This window comes from Rhinichthys klamathensis, unplaced genomic scaffold, assembly GCF_029890125.1.
Source record: "Rhinichthys klamathensis goyatoka isolate OS25496 unplaced genomic scaffold, OSU_Roscu_1.1 h1tg000419l_1, whole genome shotgun sequence".
Lineage (NCBI taxonomy): Eukaryota > Metazoa > Chordata > Actinopteri > Cypriniformes > Leuciscidae > Rhinichthys > Rhinichthys klamathensis.
The window spans coordinates 860,356-882,083 of record NW_026606917.1 but is presented as its reverse complement, the minus strand read 5'-3'; the positions used below and the strand labels follow the sequence as shown (position 1 = coordinate 882,083).

At 38.1% G+C, this 21,728-nt stretch overlaps 1 protein-coding gene across 1 annotated transcript in view; it reads left to right on the top strand.

Moving 5' to 3' along the window:
- LOC130070793 (uncharacterized) overlaps positions 1 to 21,728 on the top strand; it is a 52,707-nt gene that overhangs the window by 17,374 nt on the left and 13,605 nt on the right. The window contains exon 2 of the mRNA XM_056235316.1: positions 17,801 to 17,967. Coding sequence (XP_056091291.1) covers positions 17,864 to 17,967 — 104 coding nt within the window. The 5' untranslated portion in view covers positions 17,801 to 17,863. The remainder of the gene's footprint in view (positions 1 to 17,800; positions 17,968 to 21,728) is intronic.

The window sequence follows — 21,728 nt, the reverse complement described above, 5'->3', positions numbered from 1 at the left end:
TGTGGGGCTGCGTTGCACACACACACACAAGCACACACACATACACTCCCGATGATGCAGGTTAATTAATGATTAACCTGCCATTTGATGGAATAATGAAATGCCGTTTGCCTAAATTAAGTTTTTTTTTTTTTCATTCACTACTCAAAATCACAAAACAGGTCAACGCCTGTCCGGTCCGATTTAAAACGAAGTGCAGCAAACTGATTCAAAAACTTTTTTTCAAATAGGATTTCTTAAAATACTATGTACCGGTATATATTTTTATGAAATTGAAATGTATACATATATTTATATTTGTTATGTTTATATATGCATATTTATTAAATGCTATATTATATGAATATAAATGCAAATATTTAAATGTATTTTTTATTAAATTGATTACAAATTTAAAAAGTTATACACACACACACATAGCCTATATATATAAATAATGAATTTGTATAATGTTTTATTAATTGTATTATATTATAAATATAATATTAAATAAAATGATCCAATAATATTTATTGTATTATTATATAATACAATAATATAATATTATTTGTATTATAAATAAAATTATAAAATATATATGATTAAAACATATGAGAAGCGCTATAGAAATTCCTCATTCATTCATTAATATTTTGTTTATATATATATATAAACTATTTTTTTTATACAAATATATACTGTATATATATTTATACAGTATATGCATATTAAAAGATACAAAAATAATTGTATACGTAAATATATATATATATATTTGTCATTTTTTCAACAATATAGCCTACAGTGCTTAGCATAAGTGAACACACCCATGCTAAAGTTGACTAAAAAGAGGAATAAAAAATCATCTTTTGGAAATTGATCTTAATGCCTTAATTTAAAAAATGAGGAAAAATCCAGCCTTTAAGGACACCAATTTTCTTTGTGAATGAATAATGTATCATAAATAAATAAATGTTCTTCCTTAAAATACAGGGGGCGTAAGTCAGGACACCCCTATGTTAAATTCCCATAGAGGGGCAGATTTTAGTTTTTAAAGGCCAGTTATTTCATGGATCCAGGATAATCTGCATCCCGATAAAGTTCCCTTGGCCTCTGGAATTAAAATAGCCCCACATCATCACACACCCTTCACCATGGTTGTATTTCAGTTAGCCTATAGCTGGTTTGATTTGCATTGAGAGATGATCTTATGGAAAGTACCCCGTGCCAATCTCTAGGTATGGTGAAGGGTGTGTGATGATGTGGGGCTATTTTATTTCCAAATAATTTATTTGTTGAAATAGCAGGATTTTTAATCCCCTCTTGAGAAGCGAATGAATCGTTTACCATCCTCAAGTTGTTGTTCCTCAGAGGTCATCTTATCGTCTGTCAGATCTCGAGGAAGATGCGGTCAGCCTCTGAGGTGACCCTGTCAAAGTCCTCGACCGGACCAGAAGACACGTGTGTCCCGCCTGCTGGAGTCCACAGAGCGCGTGCTGGTCAAGACATGTGTCGCCCAGTGCAAAAGAGCAAGGGCAAAAAAAAAACCCCGATATAAAAATGAGTAAAAGAGTGTTTGTAGCAAGGGATTGGTTATTGCCGCCTGCATGTATGACTGTTTTAGCACTCAAATTGCTTTCTGACGTCTGAGCTGTCCTCAGGGAAATATGGGACGCAGGATCGGCGTGTGAAGAGCGGACACCGAGCCGGCTGATGGATTGGATCGTGAGATGTGTCTCTGTCTCTTTTTTTTTGAAGGGGGGATGCAGTTTATGTGTGTGTGAGTGTGACCACTAACGTTTATAAAGCAATATGAGTTTCTGAAACCCCAGAGGTGCTGTCAGGCCGTGGAAAATGTTGCTAAGTCTCAAGCACACCAGTGAGACCAGCAGGTTCTGGATGAGCATCTGACATGTCTCTCAGGTTAAAGGATTCGTTCACCCACAGCTCAAAGTTCTGTCGTCATTTACTCTTCCTTGTGTTTTTACAAACCCATAAGACTTTCATTCGGTCTTTGGAAAACACAAATGAAGATTTTGAAACGAAACCTGAGAGCTTTCTGACCCTCCATTGGAAATTTCCCACCAAATCTTTCACATTGTAAAAGTAATGGTATGGACCATTTTTGACACCTTTTATGGGGATTTTGAATCCTCTTTGAAACGTGAAAGCTTCAGTACACTTTCTTTGTAATTACATGGAAAAGAGCGACTGGTGCAATTCTTCAAAATCCTCATTTTGCCAGCACTCCCGAGCTTTAGACTGCCAGGTTGTACCTTGGAGCAAAACACTCAGTGAAATAGGATGAATGGCTATGTAGATCCGGTGAGAATGGGGAAGCACATGGTTTAAGATCTGGGTTGCGTGTCTAACCTCAAGAAGGACCAATCGCAGGAGAAGGATCACGACAGTTTTTATCACCCCTATTCCCTTGAGAAATGCAGCCCAATCACAGGTTTTTCTAGGACATCCGTATCTGAAGTCTCTCTGGATACCAGGGCTTTTCTCTTTGGAAAAGTATTTGCTAAATACTAGAACAAAGTAATAATTTGATTCAGTAAGGATGCATTAGATTGATTTCAAGACTAGACATTTATAACGTTACAAAAAAATTATATTTCAAATAAATTTTATAAATCTGTTGAGCAAAGAATCCTGAAAAAAAGACATTGTTTCCACAAAAAAATATGAAGCTACTTTTCAACATTGATTATAATCAGAAATGTTTATCGAGCAGCAAATCAGGATATTAGAACGATTTCCGAAGGATCGTGTGACACTGACTGTAAAACAAAAAAAAAGTTGCTGACTTAAATTTTTTTAGTACTATCAACTTGGATGTTTAAGTCATTTCAACTTAAATAAAATGAAACTGACTTAAAAAATGAGTTGAATCTTGTATAACTTGTAAAAAAAAGTTTTTACTACTAACTTTAATTATTATTACTAACTTATTTTGATGATTTAAAGCCATGTAAAACCATACGTTCTCAACTTATTGATCATATTAAAAATTACAGTGCTAAAGACTGGAGAAATGATGCTGAAAATTCAACTTTGATCACATAGAATAAATTACATTTAAAAATATATAACAATAGAAAAAAATTGTTATTTTAAATTAACATTTCACAATATTACTCAGTTTTGTAGTTTTGATCAAATAAATGCAGGCTTGATTATAAGAGGCTTCTTTCAAAAACATTAAAAACCTCTTACTGACCCCAGAATGGTAGTTTAAAACTGTGCTTGCCTCATTTATTGGCTGTTAAGCGTCTCAAAGAAAACTGGTTAGCCCTCGTATTGTGCAAAAATTTGATGGGATGAACCTTGCAAACGTTGCCAAATTGTCTTTTTTTTTTAAGCGCTAAATGTTGCAGCCTCCGCCGCCTTGTAAACAGAACTTTATTTCCCAGTGGACTGATAAAAACCCATGAAGCCTGCCAGTGAAGGTCCGATCATGTGTCTTATGTGACCAAATGCACTCCTTATTTTCCACATCTCATACAGCTTTTGTGTTATCAAACCCTTTGCGCTATATGGTACAGGTGTTTAAAACACTGCGTTCTGGATTAATGTGCTTCTGGTAATCCCAATCCCGTAACCAGGCCCGCCGACAGGGGGGGACAAACGGGTCTGTTGTCCCGGGCCCAGGGTAGGGAGGGGGGCCCAGAACTGGGCCCTCATTAAATTATGGAATAATTGTTTAAAAAAAATCAATAAAATAGGCATATTTGTTGAAAAAAATCTAATATTTGAGTTACATAAAAGCTTTTTATTCGTTTTCTTCCTAATTGTCCTTGAAATAGTGGTCAAGAACCCCCCCCCCCCCCCCCCCCCCCCCCCCCTCCCCCCAAACAAAAATGGTTTGACCACTGATCGAAATATGATGTTGTCATTTGATTTGAAGTTGAGTAGGCTAACGTTACGCTCAAAATGTCCGGTCAGCACAAGTCCGGTGCTCAGAAAAGAAAAGAAAAGAAAAGAAAAGAGAAGAAGAAAATAGAGGCCTTCGAGATGTCCTAAACAAATATTTTTAAAAAGGTGGTGACGGTGAAGCTGGAAACGTTAGTAAAGTCAACGTAGAGCAAGGTAAGAAACAGCGCAGCAAACGTTTATGAGTGTTGTCAAAGACCCGGCACTTCGGTACCAAGTCGGTACAAATTTCTTTTTAAACGTCACGCCACGGTACCAGGTTTTCTCAAACCGGGGATGTGCGTGCATGCCCAAAGCGCGTGCAGTTGCGTCCTCTTCATAAAAGCGCTGAGACATGGTGACCGGCGGTGCTGCTGCTGTGGTGGCTGTAAATCCACTTGTTGACAAGAAAGGAGGAAAGAGCCACATATGGAAATATGTTGGATATTAGCTCATAATAGCGACGCGGCGCGCTCGTTTTTACAGGCGCGCCTAAGTTCATTGTTGCATAGCAACGACAGACGCCACGGGAGAGCAAACGCTTGTGGAAAGGAGAAAGCGGTGCGAACTGCGCTCTCCATAATGACGAGGAAGTATTAGCAAAGAATTCATTGATTTCTAGCCCTTGGATTAGCTTTACTACTATTTATAGAGATGAGAAATAAAAAGCCGGCTGAAATGCATCGTCATCATCGGTGAACAGATAATGGGTCAGATCCGAGTCTATTTTTGCTGCGCTGCTCATGCTTAAAAGTGAAAGCACATTTTTGATGGACAAAAAATAAATATGATTTCACACAAAAAAGTGCCCAAAATGCACAGATTATGCATGTCTAGTGTGTTTAACTGCAGTAGGCTATGTCAGAAAAGAAAATGAAGACATTTATAGAAAATGTACCCATTTAAACGTGTTTTTATTATTCATTTTGGGTAAAAGTATATGGTGTTTTATAAAAATAAAAAAAATCGTGGGGGGCCCCATCTAAGATTATCTTGTCCCAGGCCCAGGCAAGACTGTCAGCTGGCCTGCCCGTAACTCCCCAAACCGGAAGCAAGCAGTGAGCCTGAGATCAGAGCATGATGGATGATGTAGTCCAAAATGTGACGTGCTTCCGGCTTCCCTTATATTTCCTGAGAGCTGGATCTCTCTTGTCTCACAGCATGTTGTGTGTACAGAGGACAGGCAATGAATTATTAAATGTGCAGTGTTTGAGCAGAAATAGAAACCTCCCTTCAGAAGTGTGAAAATATTGCTCATCAACAGGGAAAGGGGACGGGATGCATCGTTTTGTGTTAAAGAAACTCTGTGTGCTGTTTATCCACTTGTGTTAAAGATTCTTGACAATGATCTATCCATCAACTGACTGTATTGCGGTCACAATAAGTTTAACATATGCATTTTTTTTTTAGTTTTAAAAAAAATATTTTGATCAATTTAATGTACTTTTTTTTATTTGAAAATGTAATTTCTACATTCAAATGTTGTAATTTTACTTAATTCATTTTGTTTAATTAAAAAGTATTAAGTTTAGCTGTATTTTTTATATTTCTGCATTTTAAATTTAAACTTTCAACTTCAAATGAATTTATTTTTAGCTTTATAATTTTACAATGTTAAGTTTAAAATGTATTTTTGCTTTTCATTTTAAAATAAAAAATAAGTTGATTTTATTTTTTACTTTTATTAGAGAGATACTTTTAAAAGTGAACATGAAACTATTGCTTTTTTATCTTTATTGCACATTTTAATTTTAGAATTCTTATTTTAAGAATTTAAGCTTAATATTATATTGTTTGTTTAAAATGTCCTTTATTTTTGTTTTTATTTTAAGATATTTTTAATGAACTTACCCTTTTTTAGACAAATATACTTTTAAATGTGAATAGAATACTTATTTTTTACTCTTTAGTTAATTTAAGTTAAGTTTAAAATGTATTATTGCTTTTCATTTTTAAAATAAAAAATTAAAAGAATTTTCTTTTCCACTTTTATTAGAGATACTTTTTAAAGTTTTTTTTTTCAATTTTATTTTATTTTTTATTTATTGATACATTTATTTTTAAACTTGCAAGTCATGAGCTGTAGTTACAGACAAGCACAATGATGAAGACAGAAAATATTACAAAATCTATTACAAAATCAAATCACAAGAACCACAACAAGACGTTAACACAAACGAGAACCGTCAAGCAGTAACTCGAACACACGAGTATATATATGCATCATCCAAACAAAGGAAATTAGATAAGGAACAGGTGAACATAATGAACTAATCAATGAGTAACCGTAGCAACTAATTAACAAGGGAACAGGAACTAAACACAGAAAGAAAACAAAGGAACTATAGAAAACACATGGTCAATTTTAAAGGAGCTGTATGTAAGACATTTATTTCAATTAATCATAAAATGGCCCTGAAATGTCACTAGACATTAAGAAATCATGTACATTTCAAATACTTATATCACTGACAACAGTAGTCCGGCCAGGATATTGTCATTTAAAAAGTGCAGTTGCAGCCCTCAACTGATGTTGATGTTGTCATGTTGTGTTTTGGTCTGATGCTCCACCCTTCACCTATCTACCAATCACGAAGTCAGTAGTGTTGCGGCATCCGGGTTGCCAGCTCTGCTCTAGTTACCACAGCTGCAGCTCGTCACGTTCCTGCTGGATCCTGCAGCCGATCTGGCAACCTCGAGTCAGGGAGGAGGAGGAGGGGGAGGGGATACACCACTCTACAGTAATTTGACAGTGATTGCAGTACTAGTTTTGGCCACAATCTTACATACAGCTCCTTTAACGTTTGAAATGCCATTTATTTTGGCTTTTTAATTTTAAAATTGATCATTTAGTTTAATTTATTTTCGAAGAGTGAACAGATAAGGATTGCAAGTGAGAGTGGCAAACAGGATGGGACTTGAACCTTTGTCAGTCGTATGAGCACCACAGCTCATCGCGTCAACCACCGCACCACATCTCCAACTCATATTGTTTTTCTTCTACTATAAAACACACTTGACACAGAATGTGCTGATGGATGGAATTTAAACTACAGATGGCAACACACCGTTTTTTCTTCTCAAATCGGTGTGTTGTAAAGTGGAAAAGCCCACTCCCTGTTGCTGTTACTCGGAGATGTAATGATGCCGAGTGGTCAGGATCCCAAACAGGACTGCTGGGACGGACAATCAGAGATTAGTCTCGGATCAAAGTGATTGCCACCCCTCACACGCTCGCTCAGCACTGACACTGAAGCATAGGGAAGGGATTTGTCAATCTCACGCTCAACGCGCTACAAACGATGCCTGTGATGGAGAGAGAAGCAACATTTCCATGCTTTTGACTTTCCCACAGCCTGGAATAGCATTATGGAGAAGTGTGCTGAAGCCTCGGTGAAGCAGCACGTCTGACTAGTTTAGAGTTAAGATGCTTTATGTGAAGTTAAGCACTGAAATCATTTTAATCTGCTTTGAACAGACGTACATTAGGACGCGTGGAGACATTTTCAGTCAGCATCGTAAAAATCCCATTGGGGTGTTTTTACGGTGTACGTGAGGCGTTTAGTCTGTTATGAGAAGCCCTCGAGTGTTTACTGATAAAGCCTGCAGTGACTGTAAACTTCAGAGAGCTGAAGACCTCAACAAAGGTCGTTTTACAGTATTAAAGACGTTCTTAATGCCAAAAAAACTTACCGCCATGGGTGTTCGCTAGTGTTTGGGATGTTCCTGTAATACTGCAGTTTGCCAAGATACAGATCCATTTTCCAAACCGCTTGTGCAATGTAGTGTTTTTTTCCCATTCATTTTTAAATAGGAATTTTGAGCAAGGCATATTGTACATCCAGCCGGTCATCGCAGAATACATTTCGACTGGGTGATCAGGACCCCGACGCAAAGCCAGGACGTACTTTATTTCTGTGATCAAAGCTGAATTTTCAGCAGGGGCGTCACTAGGATTTTCATTTTAGGGGGGCTAAGCCCCCAATGTGATTTTAAAAAAATATAAAAAATGTAACACTTTAGTTTAGGATCTAAAGCTCACTATTAACCATTTTCATTACGATGCAAAGGCACGGTTTTATAATAACTGTGGTCCCAAATGTGAGGCAGGGCAAATACGGGGGTTCGGGGTCTCCCCGAGAAAATTTTGATTTCTCTGATCTACATAATGTGCATTTTAAGATGTTCTGAAGGCCAAAAAACTTGGATAGTGGGCAGCTGATTATTTTTCTTTCCTCATCAGCATCACACTCTTTTTCTCTTTGTTTTTATCTTGCCCTGTCTCTTCCCCTCCTAAAGCTGAGCTTTGACTGATATAGGCTTTTCATTTTTGTCTGTCAGTGAAGAAAGTAAACTTAGGGTCAACTGATAGGGTGATTTTGCCTATGAATCATTTTCTCAGACGCGTTTATTTACTGAAAGCAACTAAAGGTAATTAAGTTTATTAAATGCATTCACAATATGTAGGCTACACATTTATTATTGATCTTATGCCTAATACAGGGCCGTAGACAGGGCTTTATAATCACAGAGGTCCTAAATTTGAGGTTGGTAGGGGGTTCAAATTTTTTATTTCTCTGATATGTGCATTTCAAGACGTTTGAAGACCAAAAAAAAAAGGATAAGAAATAGCTTTAAAACCATGTCAGTGGGCAGATTATTTTTTTGTCAATACCTGCTGCTCTCTTCTCATCTCCATCACTCTTTCTTTTTTTCTCAGTCTCTTCATCCCTCTTCCCCTCCTAAAGCTGAGCTTTTTTAATTACTAAAGGCTACAATTTGTATTATATTCTCAATATGTACACATTCATTATTAATCTTGTGCCTAACATGATGAAAACGGCTTTGTTAATGTTTCTTGTAAACTAATTATTACATTACATGAGTCACGTTACATAGGACTATTTTAAGCTCAAAATGGCGAAATTAGACACAACTATATTAGTTTGCCTGATTATTTTTTGTCATTCGTTTAACATTTATGACATAAAAAAAGTAAAATATGAAATGTTAAGTTTAGCTACTTACATCTTATCTCGCACTTGACCGTACACGTCGAGTCGCACTGTTAAAATTCGCGCTCAGCGTCTGTGAACATAAAGCCCGCCTACTTTGATTTGATTGGTCATCTCAAATATTCTGACATTGACGAGCAGTGACAGACCAATGAGGCTCAGATAAACACACACATGAACACACACACACACACACACACCCTGTCCTCTGTTTCTGACGTGCTCTCTGCTCGGCGCCGCTGCGGATTGAAGATGAAGAACGCGCTGAATCTGATTATAACAAGACTGAAGCGAACACGAATTTGTGTAGCCTACATTAATCTCACATTTTTAGGGGGGCTAGGCAGAAGTTTAGGGGGGCTGAAGCCCCCCTAAAAAGGGCCTAGTGACGCCCCTGATTTTCAGCATAATTACTCATCATTACTCATCATATTCAGAAATCATTCTAATATGATGATTTGATGCTCAAGAAATTATTTTAAAAAATTTAATTTTAAAAATAGTTGTGCTGCTTCATATTTTTCTGGAAATCATGATACTTTTTTTTATTTTTTTGATGAATAGAAAGTTTAAAAGAGCAGCATTTCTTTAAAACAGATCATCTTTTCTCTGATCAATTGAATGCATCATTGCTGAATAAAAATATACAATTCTTTAAAAAATTAAAAATCTTACTGCCCCCAAACTTTTGAACGGTAATGCACACTACCGTTGGAAGGTTTGGTCTTAACAATGATTTAAAAAAAAAAAAAAAAGAAGAAGATGTTTCTTGCGAATCAGATCATCATATTAGAATGATCTCTAAATCTAAAGGATCATGTGACTGAAAACTGGAGTAAAATTCAGAAAATTCAGCTTTGATCACAGGAATAAATTACATTTTAAAATATATTAACCACTATAGCGCCAAAAGTTACGGACTGCAGCTTTAACTCTACAATATAAGTAAATCCACTTCACCAGATAATTACTCTTCGACAGCGATGCCATAGAAATAGACAGAGCTATCGCAAAAACAGAAGTTCAAACACAGACTTCTAAAGTTGCCTGCACACTTGCTTGCACATTAGGTCTAGAGAACATCATTTTTCAGCAGTTATAAATAATTACTATATACATAAAAATAAGTACGTTCAGACGTAGCCTCTGTCTCAATGAAGCCCCGCCTTCTGAAAAGCGCACTGTGCTCTGATTGGTCAGCAGGACCAGTGTGTTGTGATTGGTTAGCCGTTTCAGGTCTGTTTTGGAAATGTCACTTATCATAACCTGAGTTACTTTCAACACAATACTAACTCAACTCAACCAGGCCTCACTCCTTTTTTTGCGTATGTCTAGTCATAAATTATTTAAAAGAGGAATATTGTCACATGTTCATTCCCAGAAGAAAGCATTGTAGGCATTTCAGGGAGTTCAGAAACAGTGTTACTGATATAGAGAATTACTCCATTTGCAGTGACTTTGTACCTTTGCAGACCTTTTTCACACTCAAACAGCAACATTACACACAAAGAGAGTTGAACATGTAAAAAAGCTTTATTGATCCTCTTTAATGCATAGTATGGGGTTTGTTTAAATCTCTATCGCTAAGCAATAGTGATAGTGAAGCTTGCTGGCAGGAGAAACCATGACCTGTAACTGCTGCCAGCTTGCTGAAATCTGTTGTTACAGTTAGTGTAAACACACACACACACACACACGTGGTCTTGGTGTACAAAACCATCACACTGCACTGGTCAATCCTGTCCGACCGTCAACCAGTGTTATGAAAAAGTGTCCAGATGGTCCTCCACAGTGTAAACCCACAGGCCACGGTGCAGGGGAGGTGTTAAACGACTCTCCTGTCTGAGAAATACCCAACAGCGACGACTCACCCAGTTCTGAAATGTCGGGGTCAGTCGGGGACTTGTTCCGCAGTCTCTCTGAGGATATGGATTGAGGGGTTTTCCGCTCTCATAATGAGATTTATCCGCATGGTGAGCCGAAAGATGGAGAGAGAGAGGGATGAGGAAAGTAAGAGCAGCAGGAGGCTGAACTCCCTCATTTTCACAAGGGCCTGTTTCGATGGAGTTTAGCTGTCATATTAGCATTAGGCTACTAGCGAGTTGTTGAGTGCATGATGTGACGCGGTGCCCGTGATCCCAACAGTGGCTCTGAAGTAGGAAGAACTTCGAGACACTGTGGAACATTTACTGTCACACACTACAGCTCGGTTACAGAGCCTCATAAGAGTCTTTACTGTCTCTATAGGCCAAATATAATCTCTGAAGAAAGCTAACCGTTAGCATTGACAGTTGGTCGGCTGTATGATCACCTCTATGGATGTAACCTGTTCTGTTGGCATTTGTTCACATGTGAGCCACAGGAAAATAATTTCATAACAGCGCTGATTGGTTAATGACACCATGATAATAAACACAAGAAGTTTACGCTAATCAGTGTTATTTTAGAATTATTCATTGTTCAGTTTAGTTTCATTTTCACGGACGGACATATATATATATAATATATATATATATATATATATATATATATATATATATATATATATATATATATATATATATGTACTGAATCACATATGCTGTTATAAAAATAATAACATGTTGATTTCAGTATCACACACATAAAAACAGGTTCAATATAGTAGGCTATAATCTGGATTCAATAGGATCCGAAGTGTAATTGTGAAATTGGAACACTACTTTTGCATTTCTCTTCCTTATTCTGACTTTAAAGGGGTCCTATTATGCCCTTTTACGAAGTCTTGGTTTTGTTTTTTGGGGTGTAATAGAATATGTTTTCATGCTTGATTGTTCAAAAAACGCATTATTTCTCACATATTTTACATTATTACAGCAACTCTTTCCCCGGTCTGTCTCGAACGCGTTGTTAGTTCCTGTTTTGATGAAGCTACTCCTTCCGAAATTCAAAATGTGCTGTGATTGGTTAGTTGGGTCAGTGTGTTGTGATTGGCAGCGCTTAATGCATGTTTGGGAAATGTCCCACCCCCATAACTGTGAGTTCTGCTCTAGTGTAAATATTAAGGATGGCGTCAATTTCAAACCAATTCGAGCCCGATTCAGACCCTGACAATGTTAACGGACAAGAGGATCATGCGTTTCAGAGTTTTTTTGTAATTTTCTTATACATTATAGATAAGATGTTATCCACCATTGAATCGTGATTTTTGTCGGAAAACTGTGATAATACAAACAGTAATCGATCATGTTAATTTTCCTAAGGAGCGGTGAATCATCTTACAAAAGCGAGAGCTTACAAAAGCAACAGAAACAAGCTTTTCTCCATAAAATGTGCAGCACACAGATAAACATTGGGGTTCTAATCTTCAGGAACAGTGTTTGCCTAAGTTTGTCCACCTGAAGGTAAAACAAATGAGTTTTGGAAACGTTGTGAATAAAACATCGTATCTTTGACATAGCGACAACACTGTCTTCTCTAATACAGCTCAGCCGGGCCTCATCCCCTTCTTTGTGTATTTCGTGGCCGGGGATTATTTAAACGAGAAACATTGTGACTTCATAAGATCTGGAAAAATTGTGTTGTAGTCCAAACAAGCCGTTTGCTGTAGTTCTACCAGAAAGACTCGGGAGATAAGATACTGTACAATGATGCATTTTATTAACAGCCCAGCAAGCCATATATGCAATAAAGTTCTTTGGCGTAGGGCCCGTCCATTGCTCGCAATCCGAGGGTCCGGACTCTGCATTTCCTGCCTGAAGACGAAGGCAGGGGCGCAGCCGACCCCCTGGGAGGTATAGGAAGGGACCATCCTGGTGGTGGTGGGGAGGTTGGAAGGGAAGGAACCATCTTGGAGGTGGTGGGGAGGATGGAGGTCAATGGAAGCGTCAGCATCTGCAAACTCAAACACGTGTAAGTACCGGTCTTTTATACCGTAAGTATTAGACGCGATTGGATAGATGAGAAGGTAATAAGTGACGTAACAATTGAGTCTTCCTGGCGGAACTTACGCTACGCTTTCATTTCTTGGAAAGTGGATTCTGTTCAATAAAATATATCTCCCATTGGAGTGGACTTTGAGCTTTGTAAACTTGTAGATCTGTTTTATGCTTAAACAGCAACATTACACGCTAACTTAAGTTGAAAAAGTGGAAAAGCATAATAGGACCCCTTTAATAGGGGGGTGGTGATGGCGCAGTGGATAAGACACATGCCTTTGGTGTGAGAGACCTGGGTTCGAATCCACTGTGAGACACCAATGTGTCCCTGAGCAAGACACTTAACCCCTAGTTGCTCCAGAGGCGTGCGATTTCTGACATATATAGCAATTGTAAGTCGCTTTGGATAAAAGCGTCAACTAAATGAATAAATGTAAATGTAATACAGGTTATGCGAATTCAAACGAATAGAGCATCAGTCCTGTTTATTTCTCTAGCATATCATGTGTAAAACCTGTTGTCCCAAAAATATGCACACAACTGAATGTTTAGAGTGTTATGCGATTAGACTTGGGTTGGGGCAAACTCATCACATTCAGCTTGTGAATTCCTGGCCACAATTAAGGAAATTGTGGCAGGTCTGTAATCCTGCGGTGAGAGTTGAAAGAAGCTTTGGGTCGTTCCACGGGGCGGGCCATTAGAGGATGATGGGAGGACAGGTTTGGGCAGGGAGGGAACAGCTCGTCTGCTGCAAAATTTGATTACAATGAGTATGTGTGCGCATATTTGTATGATGGGATTTAGATCGCATTCAAGGACTAACTCAATTTTTGCAAAACTCCAAAAACATACCAGTACATACAATTCACTGCAGTTTCCAGCTGAAATAAACAGTAGAGGCAGTAAAACTTTTATTCCTTTTCACAAATTATTGATTATCTCCTTCCACAATATGTGTTTTGACCGCCGAACACTTTTACCATAGTGCTTGATTTGTATACTAATACATTTTGACATTTGCATCACATAAACAGCTCAATATGTAAGTAATTTCTGTCATAGTAAACTTGTTCAGTAGCTCATCTGGTACAGAACTGTGTGCGACACGATAAAAGAGCTCAAAGACTTGTAGAATCAAGCCAATGGCATGGTTGCTTTAGAAAATGCGTTTTTATCTCACATTTGCTTTTGCATGAACCTTTTAGCACCACTCACCAAATACAATACGCACAACAACTTCACGTTCATCTCTTTCGGATAAAACTGAAACATGCTTTCAGCGCCACTTACTGGACATTTCAATTTGAAAAAGTGTTGTGAAATGTGCACGAAGCAACGAAATATCATTTTGCTGAAATATCGCCTCAGGCATGCTTTTCCAATGAGCCTGGGTGGCAGAAACTATGTACATGGCAATGCACATTTGCTGTAATGAGACTTTTGTCATTGAGAAATATTGTAGTTGATTTCCATCTAAATAGAGTCATTCTTCATAGGTCAAACCTTTTTTCTTTTTTTTTTGTCTTTAAATGACGCATTTAAGGTGCTGAAAGTGCAGGTTGAACCATAAAGAAAGCTTTTTTTCTGTGGTAATTCAGGGAAAATGCACATTGCATTGCGACACATTGCACACTTGCCATTTCCTCTGTGCAGAGAAATGCTCTGCTACACGCACTTAGATTAAAGTGTGTGTGCACGTATATGTTGCGTTTGTGCGTTCATCAACGCTGCCATGGTGAGAGGTGGGAACAACAGAGACGTATGAATTGTTGCTAGAGAAACCTTCCCATGGGGAAGCACTAAACAACACACTCCTCTAAATACTTGCCCTGTTTAAAGACTCGTCCGAAGCCTAATTCTATCTGTCGGGTTTCTACGCCTCCATTTATTTCAGGAGCCTACTCTCCCCGCTTTCTTTCCTTTCGTCGTTTGGCTGCAGATTTTGCAGGCTTCTCAGCCGCTCTCTCTGGATCCGGCGGAATATTTAGGAAATGTGCTGACAGCAGCATCAGACGGAGGAGAGAGGGAGGGAGGGAGGAAGGGAGGGAGGGGTGAATTTTTGGGATGGTAGAAGGATGCAATAATATCTTTGAGAACAGCGTTTATCTCACACCGAGGCTTGTTTTATAAACCAGGCACACACATGCACGCAATTCACACCCACCATCATAAAAATGGTGGCTTTTGGGTTTCCATGACCTGCTTTCCTTAGTCGGTCTTTTGTCATATCCCGCTCTCTCTTTCTCAGTCTAATCCTAAGCTTTGGCCACATTTCTCCTCTGGCTGCATGTGTGTTGTTTTGTGTGTGTGTTCAGAGGGGAAAGCTCAGGCCATCTTGAAAAATTGATATTTGATCCCATGTGTAAAGGAGAGGAATGAGTCCAGCTAGCTTCACTCCAAACATCATCACTGCTCTCTTTAGTGCTGATGTATGTGCTCAACAAACGACACGATGATGGATTTATTCATATGCCAGGCTGGCATTTTTTATGACACGATGACAAATGTCAGGACCAGGTGCTGTTTTATAGAAAAATAGTGAAAATATTTTAGTAGTTCATCATCTTGATGTTTTTGTTTTTGTTTTTTGAGAGACTAAAAAGAACAGTATTTATTTGAAATAGAAATCTTTTGTAACATGTACTTTCACTTTTAATCAATTTAATGTGTCCTTGCTGAATAAAAGTGTTAATTTCTTTCAACTAGCCCCAAACTTTTGAACGGTATAGTGTATATAGCCTATTATGATTCACTGTGATTTTGTCACATAACCCAGCAGTTGTCAAACTGCTTGTTGCTATAGAAGCTTGTTGCATTGCATCTGATAATATCACACTACTTATAAACCATATAACTGAATGTTCATGTACCATGGTATTTACATGGCACTTCAAAGAATACCATACCATAGTAGCTACTACACATTCAAAAAACATAGTATTTACATAGTAAGTGAACTCTCTTTACTCATGTTGCATTAAATCATCATAGGAAGCTGGACGAGAGCATCATATATAATACAGAGTGACTTTATGTATTTATCTTCATGATGACTGAGACGTTAAAGCTTTGCAATGGTTAGCTTAGCTTTGCCTGTATGCCTCAGCAACTAATATTAAACTTCAGATTTAATCCCCGGCATTACTGTACACAGAGACAGATTAAACGGCAGCCATGTCTGTCACTGATGTATCCAAGCAATACGAAGTAGTGCAAGTGATTTGAAACACATTTAGCCAGCGTTAAAAGCAACTGGCAGAGATAGGCTACTTTTTAAAAAAACTTTAATTTGAGTCAGAAAGTTGCTGAATGGAAAAAAAAAAAAAACGTTTTTCAGTTTTCTTCTTGCTTTAGAGTATATTGGTCATAGTAGGAGCATGTGAGCTGCATGGGGTAAATATATATATATAAATAAAACCACTGAATAATTAATACTTGCTCCAAACCATAAACTTCCAAAGCTACACAAACAGCACTTTCACACAATTACTCTGTTTATACGTTAAATGTTTCCTTGTTATTTACTAATGTTTAAACTAATGTTTATTAATGTAAATATTCACTTAAAGTGCATCTATTATGCTTCTTTGTATATTACCTTTCATGTAGTGTGTAATATGGCTGTTTGTGACACAACAGACTGGGCCATCTGACCAATCAGAGCAGAGTAGACCAATCACAACAGACTGGGTCATCTGACCAATCAGAGCAGAGTAGACCAATCACAACAGACTGGGCCATCTGACCAATCAGAGCAGAGTAGACCAATCACAACAGACTGGGCCATCTGACCAATCAGAGCAGAGTAGACCAATCACAACAGACTGGGCCATCTGACCAATTAGAGCAGAGTAGACCAATCACAACAGACTGGGCCATCTGACCAATCAGAGCAGAGTAGACCAATCAAAACAGACTGGGCCATCTGACCAATCAGAGCAGAGTAGACCAATCACAACAGACTGGGCCATCTGACCAATTAGAGCAGAGTAGACCAATCACAACAGACTGGGCCATCTGACCAATTAGAGCAGATTAGACCAATCAAAACAGACTGGGCCATCTGACCAATTAGAGCAGATTAGACCAATCACAACATACTGGGCCATCTGACCAATTAGAGCAGATTAGACCAATCACAACAGACTGGGCCACCTGACCAATCAGAGCAGAGTAGACCAATCACAACAGACTGGGCCATCTGACCAATCAGAGCAGAGTAGACCAATCACAACAGACTGGGCCATCTGACCAATTAGAGCAGATTAGACCAATCACAACAGACTGGGCCACCTGACCAATCAGAGCAGAGTAGACCAATCACAACAGACTGGGCCATCTGACCAATTAGAGCAGAGTAGACCAATCACAACAGACTGGGCCATCTGACCAATTAGAGCAGATTAGACCAATCACAACAGACTGGGCCACCTGACCAATCAGAGCAGAGTAGACCAATCACAACAGACTGGGCCATCTGACCAATCAGAGCAGAGTAGACCAATCACAACAGACTGGGCCATCTGACCAATCAGAGCAGAGTAGACCAATCACAACAGACTGGGTCATCTGACCAATCAGAGCAGAGTAGACCAATCACAACAGACTGGGCCAGCTGACCAATCAGAGCAGTGTAAGCTCTCAGAAAGGTGGGGACATTGAACAAACTGTTTCAGACACTGTGAGGAAAGAGGTGATGCTGCAGTGCATTATAGGAGAAAATTAAAGTGTTTTGACCTAGTAAACTTGTTGTTGGAAACCTTAAAAAAAAACGTAGGAACCTTTAAAATAGCATAATAGGGGCACTTTAACAGTTTCACATTATGTGGGTCACCTTTATCAGGCAATGAGTTGCCAGTCCATCGGCAAAATGTCAAAAAATACGCTTTACTATAAAATATTGATATTAAACATCTTGACATGCCTTGACCTTGTTTAAAAGTCTTTTTTTCTGTTATCTCTTTCTGTCTGCAGGTGCCCTGGACGAGCCGTACGGCAGGACCTGTGTGTGTGTGTGTGTGTCTGCAGCTCAGTGGAATGTTTTCAGATCTCCCCAAGGTGCTGATACTGGGGGCCATCGCAGCGGCCTCTGCCTTCGTGGTCACCATCCTTATCGTCTTGGTGTGTGTGGGGTGTCAGAGGTGAGTAAATGCTCACACACAGACTGCAAACACCTTTTACCTATAATTCTAGGGTGGAGAACCAGTCGTTCATCACATTCCATATTGTAAAGGGGTCATGAACTGCATTGTTTTATTGTTTTATAATGGAGTGGACTTATAATGTTAGTATGATTGTTTACATCAAAAATTGTCAAAATATAGAAATAAAAGGCAGTTTTCCTACCCTGATTTTATCCCTCTGGTTTGAACGCTCTGTTTGAAGGGGCGTGTCTGCTGTGAGACTTCAGTGTAAACGCCCACTGCTGTGATTGGCTGACATCTTCGCATATGAATGTGTAACTCTCTCAAAAACTTTTAGCATGTTTTTACTATTACAGCTCTCAAGGTTAACTAATCGTCAAAAGTATTGATTATAGCATTTATATCTATGGAATTATATTTATATTGTGTTATGAAAGGCTGCAGTGATGATCATTGTAGAGAATCACAGACATGTTGAGCACATGAATGCAGTGATCTCATCTTTGCAACTCGATTTCTGCGCACTAACGAATGATTTCATCATAACTAACAGTGCAAACACAATGTAAATAAGAGATTCGTTGATTATAACACGAGTTTTGGCGAGAATCCAGAACTCGGACTCTGATAAACTCTCGCTATTTGATTGACAGCTCCAGCGATTGTAAAGGGAGCGTTCTTTGATCGCTTTCTATAATAGAATCAGCTTCAATAACATATTATTTTCATCCTACGAAGAGAAACAATGTAAAGTCACTGATTTGATTTACTGACACATTTCATGTTTGCTGATGTTTACATCTTTCCACTTGTAAATTTCAACTTTCCACTTCAAAGAAGGCGGAGCCTCAGAGTCACACCTACCTAGTACACATCGCCACGGACCAATGGCAGTTCAAAGATGTTTACCAGCTTTTCCAGAAAGTTTGCTTTAGCAGGTTGTTGCGAACTTCCAAAACACACTTTGGCCTGATTTCATTCGAAATGACATTCTTCGATTATGCTTCATTCAGGGCTGCATCCAAATGATGTGTAAACGCACCTTATGCAAGACTTTAAATCGGATTTGTTGTATCTTTTCTGTTACAATCTGAAATATCTCATCATGTGGCAACTGCTGAGTAGGAGCAATAAGAACTGAATTTCTTATTTCCACATGTTCTTCCTCAAAAGTACTGAAGAACCATTAATTGAAGAATCGTTAAGGAACTGGAATTGTTAAGAGCAATCAGAAACCAAACCAGGATCCTTATGATTCCCATCCATAATGCTTCATTCCTGAGCTGTTTGTTCGTTTGCACATAAAAGTGTTTCTGCACAGACGCACCCCACTCATATGTCAGAAGAATGCGTCGGCTTCTTAAAAACTCTCCCCCACTCTTGTGTCAGGGCACATCCTCCTCTTTTTCTTTAGTTCTATCTCTCTTACTGTCTCTATCTCTCCTTTCCTGCTGTGGAGCGACTTGATGAATGCTAATATCACTCCTTCAGCAGATTGCGTGCCCTCTGTAGGAGCCGTTTCGCTGGGAAGTTAAGCTCTGCGTCGGATGCTCGTTTGTGACAAAGACTTTTGCTTCGAGATATTACAAGGAACGAAACCCTCCAACAAATCAGTTTCACATACTCTCAGGCATTGTTCTATTTCGGTTTTGCATAACGTTTCACAGAAATGAAGAATGGGGACTAGACTCTTTTGTTGCATTTTCACCACAAAGTCATGTTTTTGCTTCACTGCAAAACAACTCGCTCTGAATTGTTAGAGCATGGGAATACAAGCTAACTGTACAGAAGCCAAGTGTGTTTGTTTTAGTGTCATTCCAACGGTAAAAATAGAGGTACACTAAATACGGCTGAAAATTTGTGCTGGCATTGCAGCAAAGTCAACAGATGCGTAATGGAAAACACACACTGAGCTCGTTGTTCTGAGATACACAAATTATGATTGAGTAAAACCCCTTTCTAAGTATTGAAATGTTCCATCTCATTTCCATCGCAGAGTTCAAGGGATAGTTCACCTAAAAATCTTTTCCTCATTTACTCTCCCTCATGTTGTTACTTTCTTCTTAGAAAGTATTCTTATTAGATTCTGTGGAACACAAAAGGAGATATTTTGAATAATGTTCAAGCTGCTCTTTTCTATACAATGAAAGCATATAGTGGCCATAAAATATAAAGTACCATAAAATATACTACTCATACACTACATTCTGCAGCTCTTAAATATAATCTCACCAGGTTTGGTGTCAAAGACGCCAAACGCCATTCATGCATGTTTTTATCCAATGCCAGGTTGGAAATGGAGGGGAAGATTATTTTTTAAGCAAGTAATTATTTAAATTTAGCAAAAACATATGTAAAAATGACCTTTTGTTCACATCACATGACCTCAGAACAGTGTTTTTTTTATTGTTAACTTAAAACTATTAAAAAATATTTTGGGGTAAATAAATCTAAATTAAAATAAAATATAAATATTAGATTAACATAAAAAAAAAACTTAAAAGAAGAATAAACATGTTGGAAACTTAATGAAATAAGTTAAAGTACTAAAATTACTAAACCTAAAACTAAAATAAAAATTAGTTAAAGGTTGTAATTCAGTTCATATAATGTGGGAGGTTCAAAACAGAAAAAAAACGAATGAAATGACAAGCACATAAGAAACAAATTTACGAAAACGAAAATGAAAACTGAAAATATAAAATCAAAGCTAATTCAATATATTAATAAACACTTCTTGTGAAGACTTGACTGCACCAGACATATGGACTTTATATGGTAAATTCATCATTATCTATTCAACGTGGAATAATAAAATATGTTAATACAAATATACTTCATCTCACTTAATTAAACAATGTCTTTGAAAAGTAAAGCAAAAGTAACATAACTCATTACCCTCCATAAAAACTAAGTAATGCAATTAGTTACTTTTTTAGGGAGTAACACAATATTGTAACACATTACTTTTACAAGGAACTTTCCCCAACACTGATTGTAGGTTCTTCGATTATTTTTCTTTTTCGCTTTTTTTGTGTTGAGTCAAAATTAATTTTGTGAAAATCAACATTGTGCCTTTAAATTGAGCTTAACTTGTACAGAACCTGGAATATTCCTTTAAAACACGGCTATGCTAATGCGGTATCCATGATTGCAAACGCAGAGTGCAGCTGTGATTTTGCTGCGTGCGGCTTTGCAGTGTGTACATTCTGCAAGTCATGTGTGTGTAGACACTGGGTCACTAAAACCGAGGTGCAAACGTGTCCCTCCGGCCTCCTGAGTTCTGACCTTCACAGGGAAATGGAGCGATACAGCCCTCGCAACTACAAACAAACAGCAAACACTGTCATTACGGCTGTGACTTCTCAGTTCTATGAGGCATATGCATTACGCTATTTTAATTTTTTAATGTCTTATCTATTCATCCATAAACGCCTTCTTCCTTCCCATAGTTTAAGGGTGTAAAACAGAGAGAAAAGAGAAAATCCTCTGTTTCACAGATTTGCGTAAGTGTGAGGGATGTGGGTAGCAGTGGATGTTAAAAATGGGGTGAGACTGAGAAGAACCAAAAGGTGTGTGAAAAAAAATGTGTGTATTTCGCAGGCTGTTGGATTGGTGGAGTGAGAGAAGCTATAATTGATGTCACACCTGGTGTGTGTAGGGAATGAGAGGAGAAGAAAAGCAAGGGAGGAGGGATCGTCAGGGTTACCTATCCATCCTTCTCGCTCTCTCTTCCTCCACCACACCTGCATCACATC